The 19,663-nt window shown below is 39.0% G+C and overlaps 1 protein-coding gene across 2 annotated transcripts in view; it reads right to left on the reverse strand.

Annotated features, from left to right (window-relative positions):
* The window catches only part of SNX4 (sorting nexin 4), a 51,060-nt gene that overhangs the window by 8,417 nt on the left and 22,980 nt on the right, over nt 1-19,663 (reverse strand). The window contains exons 5-12 of one of the 2 annotated variants that reach the window (XM_054971785.1): nt 17,883-17,930; nt 15,096-15,151; nt 12,550-12,622; nt 11,760-11,821; nt 9,337-9,402; nt 6,556-6,594; nt 4,756-4,845; nt 3,049-3,148 (exon numbers count right to left, since the gene is read on the reverse strand). In XM_054971785.1, the coding sequence (XP_054827760.1) occupies nt 3,049-3,148; nt 4,756-4,845; nt 6,556-6,594; nt 9,337-9,402; nt 11,760-11,821; nt 12,550-12,622; nt 15,096-15,151; nt 17,883-17,930 (534 nt within the window). The remainder of the gene's footprint in view (nt 1-3,048; nt 3,149-4,755; nt 4,846-6,555; nt 6,595-9,336; nt 9,403-11,759; nt 11,822-12,549; nt 12,623-15,095; nt 15,152-17,882; nt 17,931-19,663) is intronic. The other variant, XM_054971786.1, reaches the window with a different exon arrangement.

Raw genomic sequence — 19,663 nt, forward strand, 5'->3', positions numbered from 1 at the left:
TCAGAGTAGCAGCCAAACTTAGCTATACTGCTGAGGAGAATGTTGTTTAATGTTGTAAAATGTTTTAAAATGTTGTTGCTGTTAAAGTTAACTTGAAATGTTCATTCATATTGACGGGGTGGGAGGAGTGGGATTAGTAGGAATGGTGTGGGTGGGCATCAGCTGATGATGATGGCTACATCCCAGCACTGCCTCACAGGTGTTTTCGAGTTCAGCCTGAAGTTGAGGGGGGGGGGGGCTCTGCAACCATGCTCTGCAAATGCCATTGTGTTGTGCTTGTGACTAGGTACTGTTCTGCTCTGTGGTGTTTCCCCACTGGCTGAACTGAGAGCCCAGCTGCAGGAAATGACAATGTTCTGTTGGACTAAGTTGCAAGAGTTTCCCCCAATTCAGTTTGGTTTGGGTGGAATGGATGTGTGACACTATGATTTGGTTCCCTTGGAGTCACTATGGTTATGTTGGGGGGGGGTTATAAATGTACTGCTGTAGTTGTATGCTGTCTCCCACCCTCAGCCCAGGAACTCCAAGAAATAAATTGTTTTTGCAAGCAACTGTGTGTGTGTTTCATTCTCTGGTGTGAGAATAGTTGTGGTAGTACTGTCTAGGAGACTGCTGTGATATGTTCTGATGTGCCTTCCATGCTGTGTAACTTAAAGCCAAGAAATAAAATGTTTTTGCAAGTATTCAATGTGGTTTTTTTGTGATTCTCTGGTGTGAGGATAGTTGTGGTACTACTGTCTAGGAGACTGCTGTGATGTGACACTAGTGTCGTGTGCCTTTAATGCTGTAACTGAAAGCTAAAAAATAATTTTTTTTAACTTGATTCAATGTGTGTGCGTTATTCTGTAGTGTGAAGGCAAGTTCTCATCATAGAGAACAATGGGGAGTGGCTGGCCAGCCTGCTCTGGGGATGGTGGGGAACTTGAGGTGAGTGTCTGTGGTTCAGGTGTGCTTTCCCAGGGACGAGCTTGCACTCAGGAGTGTGACCCCTGCTGAGGCACTCTGGGCCTGTGCATAATTGCCCTGGGAAAGACAGTTTAAAAGTTCTCGTCATAGAGAACAATGGGGAGTGGCTGGCCAGCCTGCTCTGGGGGTGGCGGGGAACTTGGGGGTGCGTGTCTTTGGGTCTGTGGGGCTGCTGGGGGTGTAGTGTAGCCATACTGTGGCTGTGGCCATTGGCAACCACAATCCATGTGTTTCTGCTGTGTGGGAGTCTTCCCCACAGTAGAAATAAAATGGTGTGGTGGGAGAACCACTTTTGGGGGGCCATAACATGGCCCCCCAAAGTTCTATCTTCCTGAAACTTGGAGAGGGCATGGTAGGAAGGTAGGAGGAGGTCCCCTGAAAATTGGATGCATTTTGCTTGCAAAATGCTACCCCAAGCCACCTAAAAAGCCCTTTTGTTTTTCCCCATAGGGAATAATGGAGAGTGGAGGATAAGGGCACCTTCTTTGGGGGGCCATAGCATGCCAGGAACATGTTCTCCATTGAAAATAACTGCCAAATCTTTACGAAGCAAACCTGAATCTTCTGAATCAGGAATTCCCTTTATTCCAATTTTTTCCCCAATTCAGGTAAACCAAATCGGGAAACCCGAATCACCCTGGCCCTGCACATCCCTAGTGGATAGAAGTACAGCTAGCCTTTGGAGCCCAAGAGTCTTGTGTGACTGAATAGGCCATTCAGTTCGCTTTCCAATCGTGTTTCTTTATCTTCCTCAGTGCAGTCACATAATCAACTCCGTACTGAAATAAACAAACTGCAATTAACCATTTGTCTCTTAACAATATGTTAAATGGCTCAAATCAAGCCCCATACTCACAGTTTTCCGGTGGTTCTTGCTCTTAAGTGGGTGTCCTCACCAGGCTCCTAACAAGGCTGTGTCATAATGAGGTGTGAAAGGTATATTTAACTATTTTGCATTACAACTGAGCATTTGGAATGGTCTCATTTTAAAGGTATATTCACCTGGGGTTCTCCTGCCATACTGGTTAAAGGAACCAGTATGCTAGGTCGTTGTTCATGTTTAAGCCTTCTGATGTATGATCTAACATGTTTCCTTGTATACTGCACATCATGTAAGTGTTATTTATAAGAACATTGCTGATAATGAGTATTTATAGCAAATCTGCTTATTAATAAGCTGTCACAATTTGTTTTTTTGTAACTGTATGCCAGGCCTTGACAAATCTAGCTGCTAGGGGGCCATGGAACCTTGACAACTCCCTGTGGAACCTACAATTTCTCTCCAGCACCCCGGAGCAGGCTCTTATAGCCATTCCTAAGAGGTAATGTTGGAGTGCTGCTTAAGAGGGTAGATTGGAGCTGCAAGTCCACCCTCTTAATTAGCACTCCATGCCCTAACAGCCTTGCCTGGTGCCAGACTACACTTTACATGTACAACACGATCATCACAGGGATTTGCAGCCGTATGACAGCTGTGAGTTCCCTGTGGGAACGCAGTTCAAAAGCACCACAGGGGACTGATTTGGATCAGGACCATGGCATGGGGGGAAAGATTTTGCCTTCCCCCTGTGCTTTCTTAACCTGAAAGGCCCCAGTGTGGTAGTATTTGCACCATAGGAGGCAAGGTTGCACATGCAACCTGCTGATAAGGAAAATAATACTCTTCTGGGGCTGTTCTGGGTCAAGAAAATGGTAAAGGGAGGCAGAAGCCCCTATTCCCGTACATCATTGTCCCAATTCAAATCGGGCTCCTGTGGTGCTCCTGAGGAACAGCTGTGGCTCAATGAAAGAACGTCTGCTTTGCTTGCAGAAGGTCATAGGTTCAATCCCTGGCATCTCCAGTTAAAAGGGCCAGGTGAAAGGTGAAAGACTCTGGAGAGTCACTACCAATCTGAGTGGACAATACTGACCATGATGGACCAAGGGTCTGATTCAGTATAAGACAGCTTAGACTAGAATAACTCTGCACAGGATTGCACTTTCAGATACCATTTTTGCATTAAAGTAATTTTGGTTAAGAACATGCTCATCTATAAGTCTAAATCTTAGAGAATATATGTCAGAGAAGAAAACCAAGCTTACTCCTGTTGCCAGTTCCTCACACTGCTGCTTCTTTGATGTCAGATCTTGAGCAGTTGTTTCCAACTCATACTGCAGAAGTTCATGCTTCCTGCAAACTGCCCTGCAAACAATAAATAAAAGCTCCACCATGAAAATTCTGCTCATTATGCTTTAAAAACCAGACTTCTTTGCCACAGACTTCATCCTGAGAAACTCATCTACCCTGAATTAAACAACTCCATTGTTAATGCAATTCTGACACAGTAAAAATGCTATGAAAAACTACTAATTCTGATACAATGAAATGCTGCAGTAATGTTATAATATTATAGTAATGTTATAATATTAAGCCACAACTCTTCTATCTTTAAATTGCTAATTCTCTTCAGAGATACAGCCCAGGCTTTAACTCAGAAGGTTTCCAATGAGAATATGGCAACTAGTTCTATAAGATTCAGTTCTTCACATGATAAGAAAATAAAATGCCCTAAGATAAAAAAATTCTATCAGTAGGTAGTAATGTTGATTATATTGTAATTTCATGGCTGAAGTCAAAGGAGGAGAGCTACCAACATTTTAGGCCATGTCAAACACTCTTCTTTCATCTCATTTTTCTTACATTAGTCATTTTCTATAAAGGATTATACCAAATTTAAGTGTTTGGCTGGATCTATAGAGCCTTTACGTTTTTGGCTAATCAAAATGATACGATGCTGCTTAAAATGGTAGACTGGGACATTTTTATGCCTAGGAACATTTTCTCCCCCTCCCTTAGAATTTACTTAAAATATTTATATATGCTCCCCTCCAAAAAAAGAGGCTCAAGGTAGCTTACATATTAGTATAAACAAACAAAATGATAGTTATAAAACAAAATTGTAAAACAAAACTATGTTTATTTGCTTCACATTTTGCTTGGAGAAGGGTCTTCCTAAGTGAACCTGCTTACTCTTATTTTGTTCTTCATATATATTCTCTACTGTTGCTTTTGTATTTTTTTCTAATACACCAATATGGGTGCTTACATTTGATAAATATAAATCAAAACATCCAACAAATGATGGTTAGAGAGATAAATCACTCCAAGCATAGAATCAAGATTAGTTAACCTGGTTACTGGATTCCTTCATACTGTTAATCATAATTACTCACACTGTCCAAAATGTACACAATTAGATGAATATGCACAACATTTGAAAACTTCCTTTAATTCACCTAATATACATTAGCAGCATAATGGACAATTGTTTAGGATGCAGTAGGCTATAAAGGCCCTGGATGGCCTAGGCTAGCCCAATCTCATCAGATCTCAAAAGCTAAGCAGAGTTGGCCCTTATTAGCACTTGGATGGGAAGCCATCAAAGAAGAACTGGGTTGCTACGCAGAGGCAGGCAATGGCAAACCACCTGTGTTTGTCTCTTGCCTAACAACCCTATGAGATCACCATAAGTTGGCTCCAACTTGATGGCCCTTTCCACCATCAGGCTATAAATCTTCAGGGAAATTACCGTTATCACACTGTATAGATGAGAAGCCGACTTGATAACTTGCTAAGAATTCCATGGAAGAGAAGGCCTTTGAATCCACATTTTTACTGCAATGTCCATTTATTTTTGTAAACTATAAACAATTGAAATAGAACCTTTGTAAACAGTTTACAGACGAGGCCTACTAAAACATTTCTACAAAATCAGAATTATCACAGATGTTACAATATTGTATGCTTACCTAAGAGCTTCTGCATAGAAAAGATACTCTTTCAGCTGGTCTGCATAATGTTCTTCCTCTTCTAATATGTCATCAATAGAAGCCGCATACCTAGCAAATGGAATAGTAGAAAATGAGCTCCCAAAATTTTGATACAATATTGTTAGACGATCAACTTTTTATTGTTTTATTATAGACATCTTTTTCATGCTTGTTCAGGAAATTACAAACAATTACAAAAAAGAATTTATTTAAATCAATGATTTAATTGATTTAACCTATCCTGTTACAAAGAGATTGAAATAAACCTATCCTGTTACAAAGTGATCTGATTTCAATCACATTCTGTACAAAATGAACATGTTATACATATTTGTAAGAAACTTGTTTACTTTTCTAATAAATTTAAGAAAAGTATAATGATATGGATGTAAAAAGTTCAATCTTTAGCCAATATATTAATTGAAGACTTCAGCATATTACTGTTTTCTTCACAGGGGCAGAAGATGACTAAAATAGGAGCTTTTCCTAACTCCCTCAGAACACAAGATGACTAAAATAGGAGCTCTTTCTAACTCCCTCAGAAAAAAAGTCAAATTATGTAGTTTAATAGATCTACATAATAAATCAATTAGGATATTAAACAAGTTTGGGCTAGTTACCAATGGCAATGTTAACACCTCAGCCAAAACAGCACTGAAAACCAAATAAAGTCTTTGTTACAATACAGAACAAGATGACCTGATCTAGATATGCAACATTTTGCTATGTACCACATATGCAGGAGCATATGGCACTTTGGTGGGACAGAAAGTGGGCAGGATAGGAGAGCTGCCATAAAGTGAATAAAAATAAACAACCTTCAAAAGTTTATTGCTGTTGCAAAAAACAATACATCCGTAAGACAGGAACAGTTTCTACATATTGAGTTTTTTATAAGAACAAACAATATATAAGCAATGAGGAAATATGTAAGCCATGAATTTCACACATTTACTACTTGTGCATGAAAAGTTAGTATTTTTACCCTTTGTTTCTAGCAATTTGAACACAGCTTCTCGACAAGATTGTTCATTATCATTCTAGCAAACATACATGGGCTCCTACACTGAATCAGCATGTTCCTCCATATGTTTTGTGTGTCCTAGAACTGACTTGTAAATAAATTCCAAACTCCTGCCTTTCTCCTGCTCATCCTCTCTCCCCCTTTTCTCTTTCTCTTTGTCTTGTTAATCATTTCTCTCTTTTTCTTCTGCTGTCTGTCCCTCAGCAAAACTACTTTTTAGACAATTATTCTGTCCCTCTTTTTTTGTTCTTCTCTTGCTCTTTTTATCCATTCTCATTCTATACACTATTTTCTGCTCATTTTTATGGTTCTTTCTGTCCTTCAGCAGCAGAATAAAATCCAAATTTTACTAAAAACTGACACCCCTCCCATTTTTAACGGGAACAACACCCTAGTAGGTTGCAGGGCATAAATTCTCTTGCATGTTTCAGCATATACTAGGACAAGGGTAGTTAGAAAATCCTCCTCTGAAAAGACACAAGGAAGACACAAAATGGAGCAGGAAGGAAGAGATTATGGCCAATCTTTTTCTCACCCTTAATAAATGGAGGGCTGAGTTTGAGGGGGGAAATCTCTATCACCTTCATCAGCTGAGGGGAAATGGAATGGCAGCAGATAATGGTAAAATGACCCAGGGCAAATGAGATTTCCATACTTCCACATCAGTTCCCACAATTCAAGGCTAGGAACTCGAACTTCCACTATTCAGCTGCTAGTGTCAATATCACAGCCACTCCATCCCCATGACTGCTTACCTGTCCACCAACAAAAGACAACCACTGTTCACAATGTTCCTACCAGAAACAAGGAAAGGAAGAGTAAGACTTAACCTAACACTTCCTGAGACAACACCCTACAGACACACCAAGGCCAACACACATGACAAGACATTAAAAACACACTGAAAAAGTACTTGCTCCCTATTATAAATGAGATGGTCACCCAACTGTGGGCTAAGATTCAGAAGTTGAAAACCGTTTCAGAATTGTACTGGGTAGTGGTTACCCCCTGACAACTACCTTTTCCTTTACTGTGAATTTTGAAAACTCTGCATATTAGGAAGAAAAATTAGAGCAATTTTGCAGAACTTCTGCATCTCAGTTTGCTGGTCTATCGGAAACTGAGACAGAATTTAATGCAGTAAAAACTTCTAACAGCAGGCAATATTGATGACAGGGGCAGGTTGTGGGAGCCCACTATATAAAGACAGCTTCCTGTAGCCTTTGAGGGAGGGGGGAGAAGCAGCAAGAATAAAATGCCAGTTATGACTTATAAAGTCCTCAGCAGCCCAGCACAGACCACATAATGCTCTCTTCCACCTTGCAGATACATAGTCAAGACCAGTGATCCAGAATCAATCTCCTTCCCTAAGCAGCAGGTAAAAAAATGAAGTATGCATATGTGTACTTTTATAACATGTCGCAGACTGTAACTAACCTGCTGGTTAAGGCATAAAATGTCTTAGTCTTGTTTTTAATGAATGGTTTTAATGTTTGTTTTATTTAATTGTTCCATATTGTTCCGGGAGAAAGGTGAATATATACATATTTTAAATAAATAAAATATATAAATTCTCATCTGAAGGATTTACAACTTTTGGGGGCAAATGAAACAGCCAGACTGATACTCAGAAATACTCTACTACAACACAGGCCAACAGGATTGTAACATACAGCTCATAGCTCAAGCCAGTTTAATGAATCGTGGCTTAGGTTGCAGGCCTTTCCTTGCTGATAGACAGCCCCCTAACCCCAAACAACTTTGCCCCTATGAATTTCCTAATAGAGAAGCAAACTCAGGAACTAGATCCTGCAACCAACTTAGATATGAACTTCATCCTCATATACACTCAAGTAATACAATCAACCTCAGAACATCAATTATACCACCTCAGGATCATTCACTTGTTCATCCTCCAATATTATGTGCCAACAATTCCCTTCTAGTCTCACTCTCTACACTAGAAAATTAAGTCAGTAGCTACTTATGCAAAAGAACAAATGGAAACAAATCTGACACTAAAAAAAAATAAAATCACAATATCCAGAAACCAGGTGAACATTCTAATCTTCCAGGGTATTTTGTTACTTATCTCAAAGACCCTGTTCTCATATAAAAAGGAGAATCCAACGCATAATTGGTGAATTAAAATTCAAGAATAAATTCAAGACTATGCCCCATAGTAAGGACCTAGGATTGCTCACTCACTGTAGGTGCTAGTATCTGGCATAGCCTACCCCATACAGATTTTAATTAGTTCAGATAAACATCTATAACTGTGTATGCTTTCTTGCTTTTTCATGCACTAGCTTTTAAGCTAATTTTACTTTACCTAACAATTGATAATGGCCCTCACTCACCGTGAGTGAACTGATTACACTTTTTATTGGATCTTGTTTTAATCCACACCCCATCCTGTTGTACAGATTGACCTCATGGATATACACTTCATGCATCTGGTGAAGTGAGCTCTGACCCACAAAAGCTTATGGTGGAATAAACTGTGCTAGTCTCTATGGTAAACAGGAGACCAGCAGTAATTCTATCTTGGGCATGTGCAGAGAATCTTTCTTGGAGTTTTTACATAAGTTTTATAAACTCCCAATGCACATTGTTGCATTTTAGATGTACTCTTTCTGATCTCACAGCAAGGTACTTCTATTCAAATGCTAATCTTTAAAATAATTGAAAAATTAAAAAATTACTAACAAAATACAGTGTAAAAGGAAAAGTTTCTAAGGAAAGTGTAAAGCATTAAACAGACTGAATAAAACTCAATAGGATTATCAGTGTAATCCTATGCAGATCCTATAACTCTCCATAGGATTGCACTCTCTATGTTCTAATACCACAGATGAAAGTGGTATCATCTGTGGCCCTGCCATCCCTCTCTTTCCACAAGGGCATTTTTATGGCTTCATTCTTATTACTTCAAGTTCTGGATATTAGTCTGACAAGACTTAGAAATGCTACAAATAGTTAAGCTAAGCAAGAATCTTATTCTGCCCACCAAATCCTGTCCCCTCAACTGTTTCTTTTGTACAAATGATACAGGTGGATTTTATTTTCTTTTTACTATAGTGTTTTGCTTCTGTTCTAATTTACCCAAATGCTACTAGGATGAATGCTAAAGACTTCACATGCCCCAGAGAAGCAAAAAAGATCTAGGCACTGAATAGATGTGTTTGTAAAACAAAACCTATAAATTCACATACTGCTGCCAAACAAACGGAGAGTATCAGATCTGTAGCACATCAGATTCCACCAGTTTCTGGCATAGCAGCTTGGAGAAATTGCTGGAAGTGTGCCAAACACTTCTACAGTTTCAAAATAATAATAAAAAAGAAATCTCTTTAAATCATCAGGGACTCATTGGGCTACTTAATGTGATAGGACTCCAAAGCTTTTCCAACCTAAAGTCAATGAAATGTTGCATAGTGCTGTTCCTCAAAACACACCATTTTCCAAGCTCTGGCTCTCTGGCTTCTAACACTGTCCATCTGGCTTCCATCAACTCTCAAATAATCAATACTTACACATCCATGTGATGGCCAGCACTCTGCAGCCCATCACCCATCTCCTTCTCTATTGCACTCCATTCACTAAAGACAAAAAAAGCAAATTAAAAAAATAAAAAAGCTGCACACGAAGGGTGAAGAAGTTAATAAATTGCATCTTGTATGCAGTTCTTACCAGGTGATATCTGCATGCAGATACCCAAAGTTTCTTTTCCTACATACTGAACTTCCTTCAAAAGTATTGGTGAAGACAAAATGCGAGCATCTACTTTACAGCCTGTGCCCTCATCTCTAACACTTGCATGATTTAAAAAAAAAAAACCTATTTCAGCAGATTAGGGACTGGAGCAAAAGAGGATGCCTTGTTTAAACAGCTGAAATAGGAAAATATCAACACATTATATTGCTAAGATGTTCTGTCCCTTTTAATCTTCAATACTTTGGGTTCAAGTTTTATTTTCATGTCCATGATATTTTAGCGGGGCAGTAAATATTCCTCAAACTCAAGAAACCTAATTATGTTCTCTCACATTTGCATTAATTTGACATTGGCTCACTGTGACTTTTTTTTTCTTCTTGAGAAAGAAAGAGCTCCGTCACATATCCATGTTAAAAAATGAATTACTTTTACAAAGTTTGGAGAAGGATGTTATACCTCACTTCTTGAAAAATTTGGAAAACTTTCATGAGGATTCATATTCCACCCCTGTGAAGTTTGCTAAAAATCTAAAGAACAGATAGTATTTTGTGAAGACTTTTGATATTCAATTTATTTTTTTTTAAAAGGTTTCATATTGTTTCCATTACTAATTACAAACTTTTATACATTATGATGGTTTCGATCTAGTGGAGTGGTTCTACAGACAGAAAAATTTCTGCCCATGGAGCACAACTTTCTGCTCTCCCCCTCCCAAAATACTCTTTAAAATGCTGGTCCGGTTTGAAACATTCAGTGGATCCAAGCCCAGAAATAGAAGTTCACTTATTAATATCTAATATGCTAATTATAGAGTAGCACAATTTGCCATGGCAGCTAAGAAAATCCAGGCTCATGCTGTGCTTAGTGGTTGAAACGCCTTCACCTGTGTATAACAAAAGTGCTAATATGTTTTAATGTACTCTTTATGTGTTTTTAACATTACAGTTTTATTGTTTATTGTTCATTTTTTACTCATGTGTTTTAGTCACTTAATTGTGGTGGCCTTTTGACCACATGCAATAAACATGATTCTGATTCTAATACCACCAGATCCAAACAAGGTGTACAGCCGAATATTAACAAAAATGGACAATTATCTTTCAAGCCTGCATTAAAAATTAATGTGCTGTTCTTTGGCAATACATGACTGCTCTTCATATGTTCTTTTGACATTCTGTTAACTCACTTAAGAGAGCTGTTAGAAGTTTAAATGGCACTTTTCTTACAGCACAATCCTATGCAATTACTCTAGACTAAGCCCATTAAACGTCAAAGGGTTTAGACAGGAGTAATTCTGAATAGGACTGCATTCTCAATTAGACAGCCCCATATGCAATCCATTAGCCTAGTGGGTTAAATTTGCCAACTACAGAACAAAAAGGAGAATCCCTGGTTCCAGAGTCAGAATTTTCCAGTAAGATGGAAAAAATTAAGCACTCAATCCAGCCATATAAATTTACAAAAATACTACTGCTTGAGTCAGCTTTCTTAGTTTAGTGCATCTGTCCAACTGTCACATCAGAGGCTGCTTTCTTAATATTAAAGACATATAATGAAAAATAAACTCCCACTCCAATTGCACAAGTGCAAGGCAGGCAGAGGAGAAGCAGCTGCTGCAAAACTGCAATAGTCATTCAAGCCCCATACACTGAACACCAGAAAAGACGTATCAGGCAATGTGGTCAAAGGTTGAAAATTTTCAATTGCATTTAATGATGGCAAAATGTGAATGGCTTTTCTCTTGATCTCTAAATAGGATGAGCCACAGCCAAGGTGTTTCAAATGTAAGCTGTTGATCCACCTTGATTTACCAAAGTCTGCTTGTAGTTGAATGCAATGAGAACAAGGAACCTCAACTAGATTCAGATACACTTGCAATTTTATCACACGACAAAGGAGCAATTCCTAATTTGCAATTTCACATATATTTCTTTTGTTTCTTTACTACTTAATTGCAGCTGGTACTCTTTGTCTGGAACTGGAAAGATCAACCCTGTTAAAAGTTGTTTTGCATACTTTTCAACAAAATTAGCTGATAGAAAAACACGCAAGAGAAGCTATTTTCAAGGACAGCTTAATCCTCTGAGGAGATAAGGAAGGGTATGAAATGTATTAATCAAGGTGATCTGCATGCAGCACATTTAAGATACAACTCCAATATTTTCCAACACCAACAAATTCCTCTAAAAATTGCTTCTGAGGAACACAAACTGAATAAACTGCTAGCACTCCCAGCTCTTACCTGAAAACTCTCCCATAATTCCCGTGGACTTTGTACACTCCATACAGCCGATCTGCTACTCTCTAAAACAAGAATTTATATACAGACGTTAGATTATCTAGACAGACAAACAGGAACTTAAGATGCAGTTTCCTAGAGGACAATGTATCAAATAAAATGTTCAGATTTGCATTCTTTAGGCATGGAAGATTTTTTTACACCTCTTCAGTACATACACACTCTTGTCCCCCATCCCAGGACAAATAAATTACTGAGAGGCTAGAAGAAAAAAATGGGCACACACATAGCATAGCCTAAAATTCTTCTGGGAGAGATACAAGGAAGTCCAAGATATTGTGAAAAGCGGGTAATTTACTGAATCCTCAATACCTATAAATCAACCCATTAGACAGGAGACAAAGTTTCCCTAATTCCTGTAATTGGAAGAGAGTGGCATTGGAACACAGAAAGAGATCAGAGAGACTATCATACTTTTCCCAACAACCATCTTCAGAGTTCCAGTTTCACTTTAAGCACCACCAGTTTAATCTGTAAAGTTGCTCCAATTGTTTTTGTGTGCCTCTTAAATATGCAACTGTTCTTCCAGTTTATCCTTATAGTTAAGTATCATTTCATTTATTTTGTGATAAAAAGCAAGGACAGGTATTTAGGAAAACAATATATAATTTCCAAAAATAACACCACAATCAAGGAACTTTCACATAATCTATGGATAGATGCCTCGCTTATTTTATATCTTTAAGGAAAGCTAACTTGTTATCCTGTCAGGCTCCCAATGAGAAATACTTACAGCTCTGACTCTCAGAAGGTGCGATATGACAGACTGCAGCTCATCACTATAGTGTTTAAGCTCTGTAAATCTCCTGGGAATAAGAGAATGGGAAGTACATCATTAACAATCAGAGAAACAAGCTCTCACAAGTTGCATAGCAGGATCACAACAAAACACCTTAGCTATTCTGACTTGTTTAAATAAAATTACCTCAGGATTCTTGGAGCAGTCATTCTAAACTAAAGTAATGATTTAACAGAGAAGCTATTAAGGCGAGTAGTTTGCTCAGCAAAGCAAGGGTTTTGGTTTAACTATTTGCCCACTGGGCGTTCTATTTTTTCATCTGTCATGTGAAAATGAAATTCTGAATATGTGTTTGTGATACATTTTCAAAGAAAGATTAGAGAGACTGCTGAATTGTCACTGATAACTAAACTCAAGACAATGCATCCACCTGGGCTGAATCAAGACCTAGGCTTCCTGTCTGATTAGCAATGCTAATTTCTTCACACCTACTACCTGTCTGTATATCCCACCTAATCCAATCATGCCGGCATTCACTGGCTATGGTAATTTACCTGCTATTGTCATTTGGCATCAGAAATCACTCCATATTCTAGCTATATCTGAAGAAGCACTCACATTCTAGCTATATCTGAAGAAGCAAACTGTCACTCACCAAAGCTCATACCCTACCACAAATTTTGTTAGTCATATAGGTGCTACTGGACCCTTGCTCTTTTCCAATTCTATAGTGATATTCTACACTGATGTCTACACCTGGGGCTACAGGGTTTGTTTTAATGAACTCAGTACCTCAGACTTGGGAGGTCTTCTTGTGGAAGATCTTCCACATTTGCATCTCCCTGCCCTAACAAATTTTCATGGTTCTCTATGCACGTAAGTACAAGTAGCAAAGGAATTACTTGCACAGAACTACCACATTGAACAGCTCAGAATTTACCAGCTGATGCTGATATAATATCAGTTAGATTAGCACACCCAAGACATCACAGAACTTAAAGTTCAGTTTATGGAATTACAAAGCAACAATTAATAATAAAGATGAGGTGAAGGGTAGATTTCAATGAACCGCCTGATATTATAATAAAGATAGCTGATAGGTAATCAGCCTGGAGCAAGTTAATGTCTTTTTTCCTGCATGGAACCGGCACAGCATTACGTCATAATTGAAGGGGAAGTCAGACATAAAGCGAGTGATGAAAAGGTATCTCAAGGACTGGATCATGATAGAAATGTTTATATGTTGTGTACAAAAAACAGAAATACTGGTATTTTTGCAAGTCTGAAAATATAAACTTCCGTATTTTGAAAGTCCTATTCCGTATCAAGTAAGGCCTATATCCAATGGTTCAACATAGGCTCATTCATGTCCGCGTCACCGCTGACCTTTTCCATGATGGAAGGCAGCACAGGCTTCCATTAGGCTACCTGTTCTCCCAGTGCCACATGTCACAGCAGTGTCTAGAGGTTTTGCTTCCATGGGACAGCTAGGCAAAGGGATGGCAGGGATAATTATGGCGGGAGGCATGCACTGGGGAGGTCTCTGGGCCTTGTTATAGTTTCTCAATGGCATCAATAGAAATGTGCCAGGACCTGAGATTCAGAATAGGTTCAATATTTTTTTAAGGAGAGAATACCTTGACTATTTGTTTGTTTGTTTATAGACTGCCTGAATGGACCAGGGAGAGAAGGAATTATCCATCACAACTGATTCTTCATCACTTCCATAACTATCATTACAGATTAATATTCCAGAGAGTGAGTCAGCTGTCAGCTTTACTCCTCACCTCACAGAGAAGGACTTCTGATTTTAAAAATCAGAAAGCGTGTATTATCTGCAATTCAATCTGCTGAAAATACAATGCAAACCTGCTCCAATGGCGGAGATGGGGAGAAATATGTGAATGCTATCCAGTAGGCGTCTTCCTCAACCTGTTTCCTACCACCTTAGTTCAAAGTGGACAGAAACTTGCAGTACCAGGTTTCATTCACTTGCCTCAAGAGAGGAAAAAGGTACATTTATATTTAATACAACAAGGTGTTCTTATACCAGTCCTAATGCTGTAAAATTACATCATCTGTGGTCACACAAAACAAATGATTCTCAACAACTGAAAATAATTACCATTACTGCTACTAACATATAGCAGAAAAAAATAAGACAATTCTTCTCCAATTTGTCAATTTTGTGCCTTCACCAACGTTGAAATACAAAGGAAAGACTGTAACTACAGCCCATTTCCTCTTTTTATAGATATAGGTGTGGAAGAGGTCTCCAGAAAGAGTAACAGAGCATGGCTGAATTACACGCAGAAGTTGGGGGAGGGGGAAGGATGAGAAGAATTTTACAGTAGACAAGTCTGGTATAGCTAACACAAGCAAAAGCAATAACCAGGAAATATGTTGTCATGTTCTGCATTTGCTTTTTAGAAAGTAGCTGACTGGACTACATGTGATGCCAATTCAACAACACAGCAAGCAAAAGTTAAGGAGGTATTAAACAGCCATGACGAAGATGACTTAATTTTCCTTATACTTACTTGTCTGGATTTTTTACTCTGAAGGTTGCATTAAGAGCTTTTAACCTTGAATCTGCCTAGAGGGAAGACACACAGAAAAATGTTATTAACTTATTTAAAACTATTACCATAGTAAGTACCAACATGAACTGCACTTTTGAGTTTTCAAATATTAGGCACAAATATTATATCCCCTGTACTTTAATTATGACATTGGCTCAACAGGATTCTGGTACAACACTTTTGACTGTATAGTTCACACATTAGAAAATAGCTACAGAGAAGGCATCTTATCATAGGAATTGTTACACATGGATATTAAGTGCTCTGACTTGCACAAAGCACAACTAAGTTTCAAAAATTTCAGTTTCTAAGTTTCAAAAATATACATCTGGTATATTTACTGTCACAAAAGGCTGAATGTATTTCACACAGACTATGACTGTTATCTTTACAGTAAGTCTGTAACATTGGGCGTATGTGGAAAACAGCAACTCTTGAGCGGGAGGCGGGAGATGTTGACTAAGGCCAGGAAAACAATGCAGGAGAAGTGGTTTCCCCTGCTATTTACCAACAGAAACTGCTAGAAAGATTTGTAGAGGCAAAACTAACACCAGTTACACACCAGTTAACACATGGGAACATCAGTTAACCATGACAAATACTTCAAAGGTAATAAAAATATCCAGTCATAGTGCATGCATAGGCTGTGCATGTGCAAATGCACACACTTCTTTTCAAGGGGTGGGTGGGAAAAGGAGGCTCTGGGGCAGGTATTTTTGCATGCAATAGCACCAAAATTGCGCAGGGCATAGTCTTCCCTTGGCCCACCAAATTTAAGAGCACACAATAACAGGGTTCCGTGTTTATGGACCCTAAGGAATGCTTGGGCAAACTGCAAGTCAAGGTAAGTGTTGGGCAGCTGTGCACGTGTGCACGCACACACGCATGTACATACACGCACATACATACTTCTCTTCAAAGGGAGAGAGGGAACTGAGGCTCTATTCGTGCTTAACCAAAAACCACATCGTCCCAAAACCCATTGATCAAATGAGTTTCTCCACAAGTACAAGAAAACACATGCAACAACGGATCTCAAAGAAGGCAACTGTTGGCAGCTGGGCGCATGCAATGGTGGGAAACTTACTGGCAAAGTTGCGCCAGCATGGCATGCAGGCAGGAGAGCACTCGAGTCCATTGACAACCGGCACAGCACAGTGAATTTTTTTTAAAATCCTGCTTTAGTGGCAAAGCCAATAAATTTCACCTTTTAGAACTGCTGTTCATGTTTCCTTCTGCTTGTAGTTTTGTTTCCATGATAAGAGGCCATTTGAGTGAATCTTCCTCCCTAATCTGTTGCATGAGCCTGGGCTGGGACTCCTGGCAGCTGGCCTGTCTTTGCACTATGCATAAAAGTGCACAGAAAGGGAGGGCTAGGCTTTTTTCCTTTATAGGAAGGGAAGTAGAGGGAGGATTGCCCTCTTTTTTCCCCAGTAAATGTGGGAGACTGGACAAGTTGGTTGCTGCCCGTCTCCCTGTCAGACTAAAACCATTAACTCGGAGTTGAATGAAAAAGAAGGAAAAATCATCAGAAGACAAGCAGAAAGAAAAAAATCTAACCAGATCAGTTCTTCCATGTGGAATACTGATCTGGAAAGACGTGGTATATGTGCAAATGTGCAATGCACAAGCCTGCTACCACCTCATCATTTTAACCTGTTAACTGATGAAATTCCTCCTGGTGGTCCTCCACCCCCTATCTTTGGAGGATTTGTTTTAGTCAATGTGGGATGGACACCATGGAACCTAAGCAAAGAACAGCAGCAGCAAAGGGCCACTGAACCACCTCCACAGACCTCCCCAGTGCGCCTCTCCTTTAATAATTGCTTTTTCTTTCCAATGTTCACCCTAATCAGCATAACATGAGCCTTTGCAGCAACCAGGAGCTCAGAGGCTGAAGGAGACCCCTCCCTTCTTAAACTCACACGTGTGAGCTGTAGTGTGGAAAGCAGTGACTGTTTTCTCCCTTTCCTCTGTGCACAGCGTGGGGTTGGGGTGTATGGGTCGCCATCTAGGAACTGTTTTTATATAAATTATGATGCTGTTTTACTATGTTTTAAAATGTATTGACAATTGTTGTAACCTGCTCTGAGCCTGCTCACTGGGAGGGTGGGCCAGAAGCCTAATAAGCATATAAATAAATAAATAAAAATAAACAGCCACATGGATGTTGCTGCTGGCCTTTCCTTGCATTGTGCATAAAAACGCACAGAAAAGGATGGAGATAGTGATGCAACAGCATCGTACCATCTGCTGCTCCCCTTCTCGGAACACAGCAAACCTTTTGCAATTTGATCCCTATGAGCCTCAGTGCCAATGCCATACCTGTACCCAGAAAGCATTGAAGAAAAAATTCATTCATGTATGCTGTGCACATCCCTCTCCCATCAACGGAGTTAAAGGCTCAATCTCTCTCCTATGGATCCATGACTGTGCAGACAAACTTCTTGCTGTTAAGGAAAACAAGATTCTGCCAGATGGTCCACTTCACTGCCTAGCCTGCCTGGTGTCTGCGTGGCAGGGTACCAAAATGAAACACACAAATTTGGGGAGGGGGGGCTGCTCATTAAAGTGCCATTTTCCGGATTTGATTCAGCATTCCTGAAGCTGTTTTAATGAGCTGAATCAGTGAGTTCTGTGTGTAATTTTGGTCTGGTTTTTTTCGTTATGCACATCCCTAGTAATGACTCTACAAATTCATTTTATTGCTTACCAGGATAAGTCACACTATAAGTATATAATTACCTTTAGCTGAAACCCTGTTTCATTCACCATCTCCTTCCAACCTCCTTCCTAGAAGTGGAAATTTTGTATCAATTGTTAATAAAAAAAAAAGTCTTAATTATATAGATATGTGTATTGTTAAGTGTCATGTTTAGAATTGTGTTTTTTTCTTATTCTCTATGTTTATTGTTTATTATGTTATGGTGTATAGTTTATAGTTTAAATAAAGAAAAATTTAAAAAATGGAAGCCAAGAAAAAAAAAACCTTCTGAGTTCTCTCAAAGCCTTATTTTTCTATAGGAGGTATTTCTAAGGCAGATTTAAAAAATAAATCCATAAAAATTACTAACCCACAAAATTTTTTACTAGCTCTTCTGCTCTTACTCGCCAGTATAAGTCATCAACAGATTAAACGGAAAAAGTACACTTCCTATCTTGCTTACCTGCTTTTACCTAGCTATTTGCCTAATCCTCTATCAGAGTCCAGCATAACAAAAGACAGGTGTGACAGATTGCACTTAAAAGCAGGTTTCCTAAATGCATCACAATCAGAAAGCTGGGAAGGAAAGAGTTAACTATTGCCTGGAGTGGAAAGCCTGAGTGACAGGCTGCTCCCTCCTCTCTGATTGGTCAGTAGTCTGAAGTGAGTCAGTTAGTTTCTGACAGGATTGTTCAGAGTGTGTGAGTGAGTCTGACAGAGAAGGTCAGTTAGATTCCCTTTGATGTAAGGGAAGAGGATTCTGTTGCCTTAACCGTATCATTCTGTCCTCAGGAAGAATTCTATTTAAGAATTCAAAGTATAAGTGTTAGCATAAGCTGAAGCCCACTTTACAAAGACATGAGAGAACTGGGAGTGTGTTTTGGCAAGAGCAATTGGGTAGTGGGTTGAGACTCCCTTTCAAGCCAAAAGAAGAAGAATTTTTATCTTTTGAGAAGATGATTAATTCCTGCCCAGTTTCTAAAAGGAGTTTGGCTCTGAGCAGGAAAACAGTTTTAAACTAAAACCAGGTAACCTGAACAGCAACAACATTTCTTCACAGAGTTCCCTATGACTGAACTGTCACAGGGAACTCTGTGAAGAAACATTGTTGCTGTAACTAAAGTACTAAGTAAAACACTTCTCACTGTTAAGAACCAAGAATATAGAAACCTAAGCTTCAAGGAAACTATTTTGCTTGTTACTCAAAGTGTATTCTGTACTACCAACTAAATTTTACTTCAGCACTTCCATCCCCTAACTATACTTACTCAATCTCTGCCTGTCAAATAAAGTTATTTCTTTTTTAATGTTATGCAGTCTCCAGTGCCATTTCTAGCAAAAAGGAAGAAGGCTCCTGCTTTCCCCCCTCAAGTTCCTGGACTGGGCTGAAAAACCAAAATTATATCTGCCTGTCAGGGTGGGACAAACAGACTTTCAAACCTACAAATATTAACACGCTACTTGAGGCTGCTCAGTCAAAGCAAGCAAACTGAATTTGGTGGAAAATCTGCCTCACAGTGGGGAACTGAAGGGAGGGATCTATCACACCAGGCTATATTATTACATGCTATATTATTACATGCATCACATGAAATTCAGCCCAGTTTTGCCTATTTGGAACTCTAAAAAATTCCCCAATGGCTTCCTCTCTACAGGCAAGAAAATAAGGAGCAGATTGAAGTCATATTTGGGGAAAGAGGAACCACAGTCAAGCTCCACTGTTATATTATGTTTAGTTATTTATGTTATATCTAAAGTTTCCTGTTCTGACCACTCTCAGCCACTAGGAATGATTAGCTGAGAGAGAGAACGCAGCCAGTCA

Source organism: Eublepharis macularius, chromosome 2 (assembly GCF_028583425.1).
Source record: "Eublepharis macularius isolate TG4126 chromosome 2, MPM_Emac_v1.0, whole genome shotgun sequence".
Lineage (NCBI taxonomy): Eukaryota > Metazoa > Chordata > Lepidosauria > Squamata > Eublepharidae > Eublepharis > Eublepharis macularius.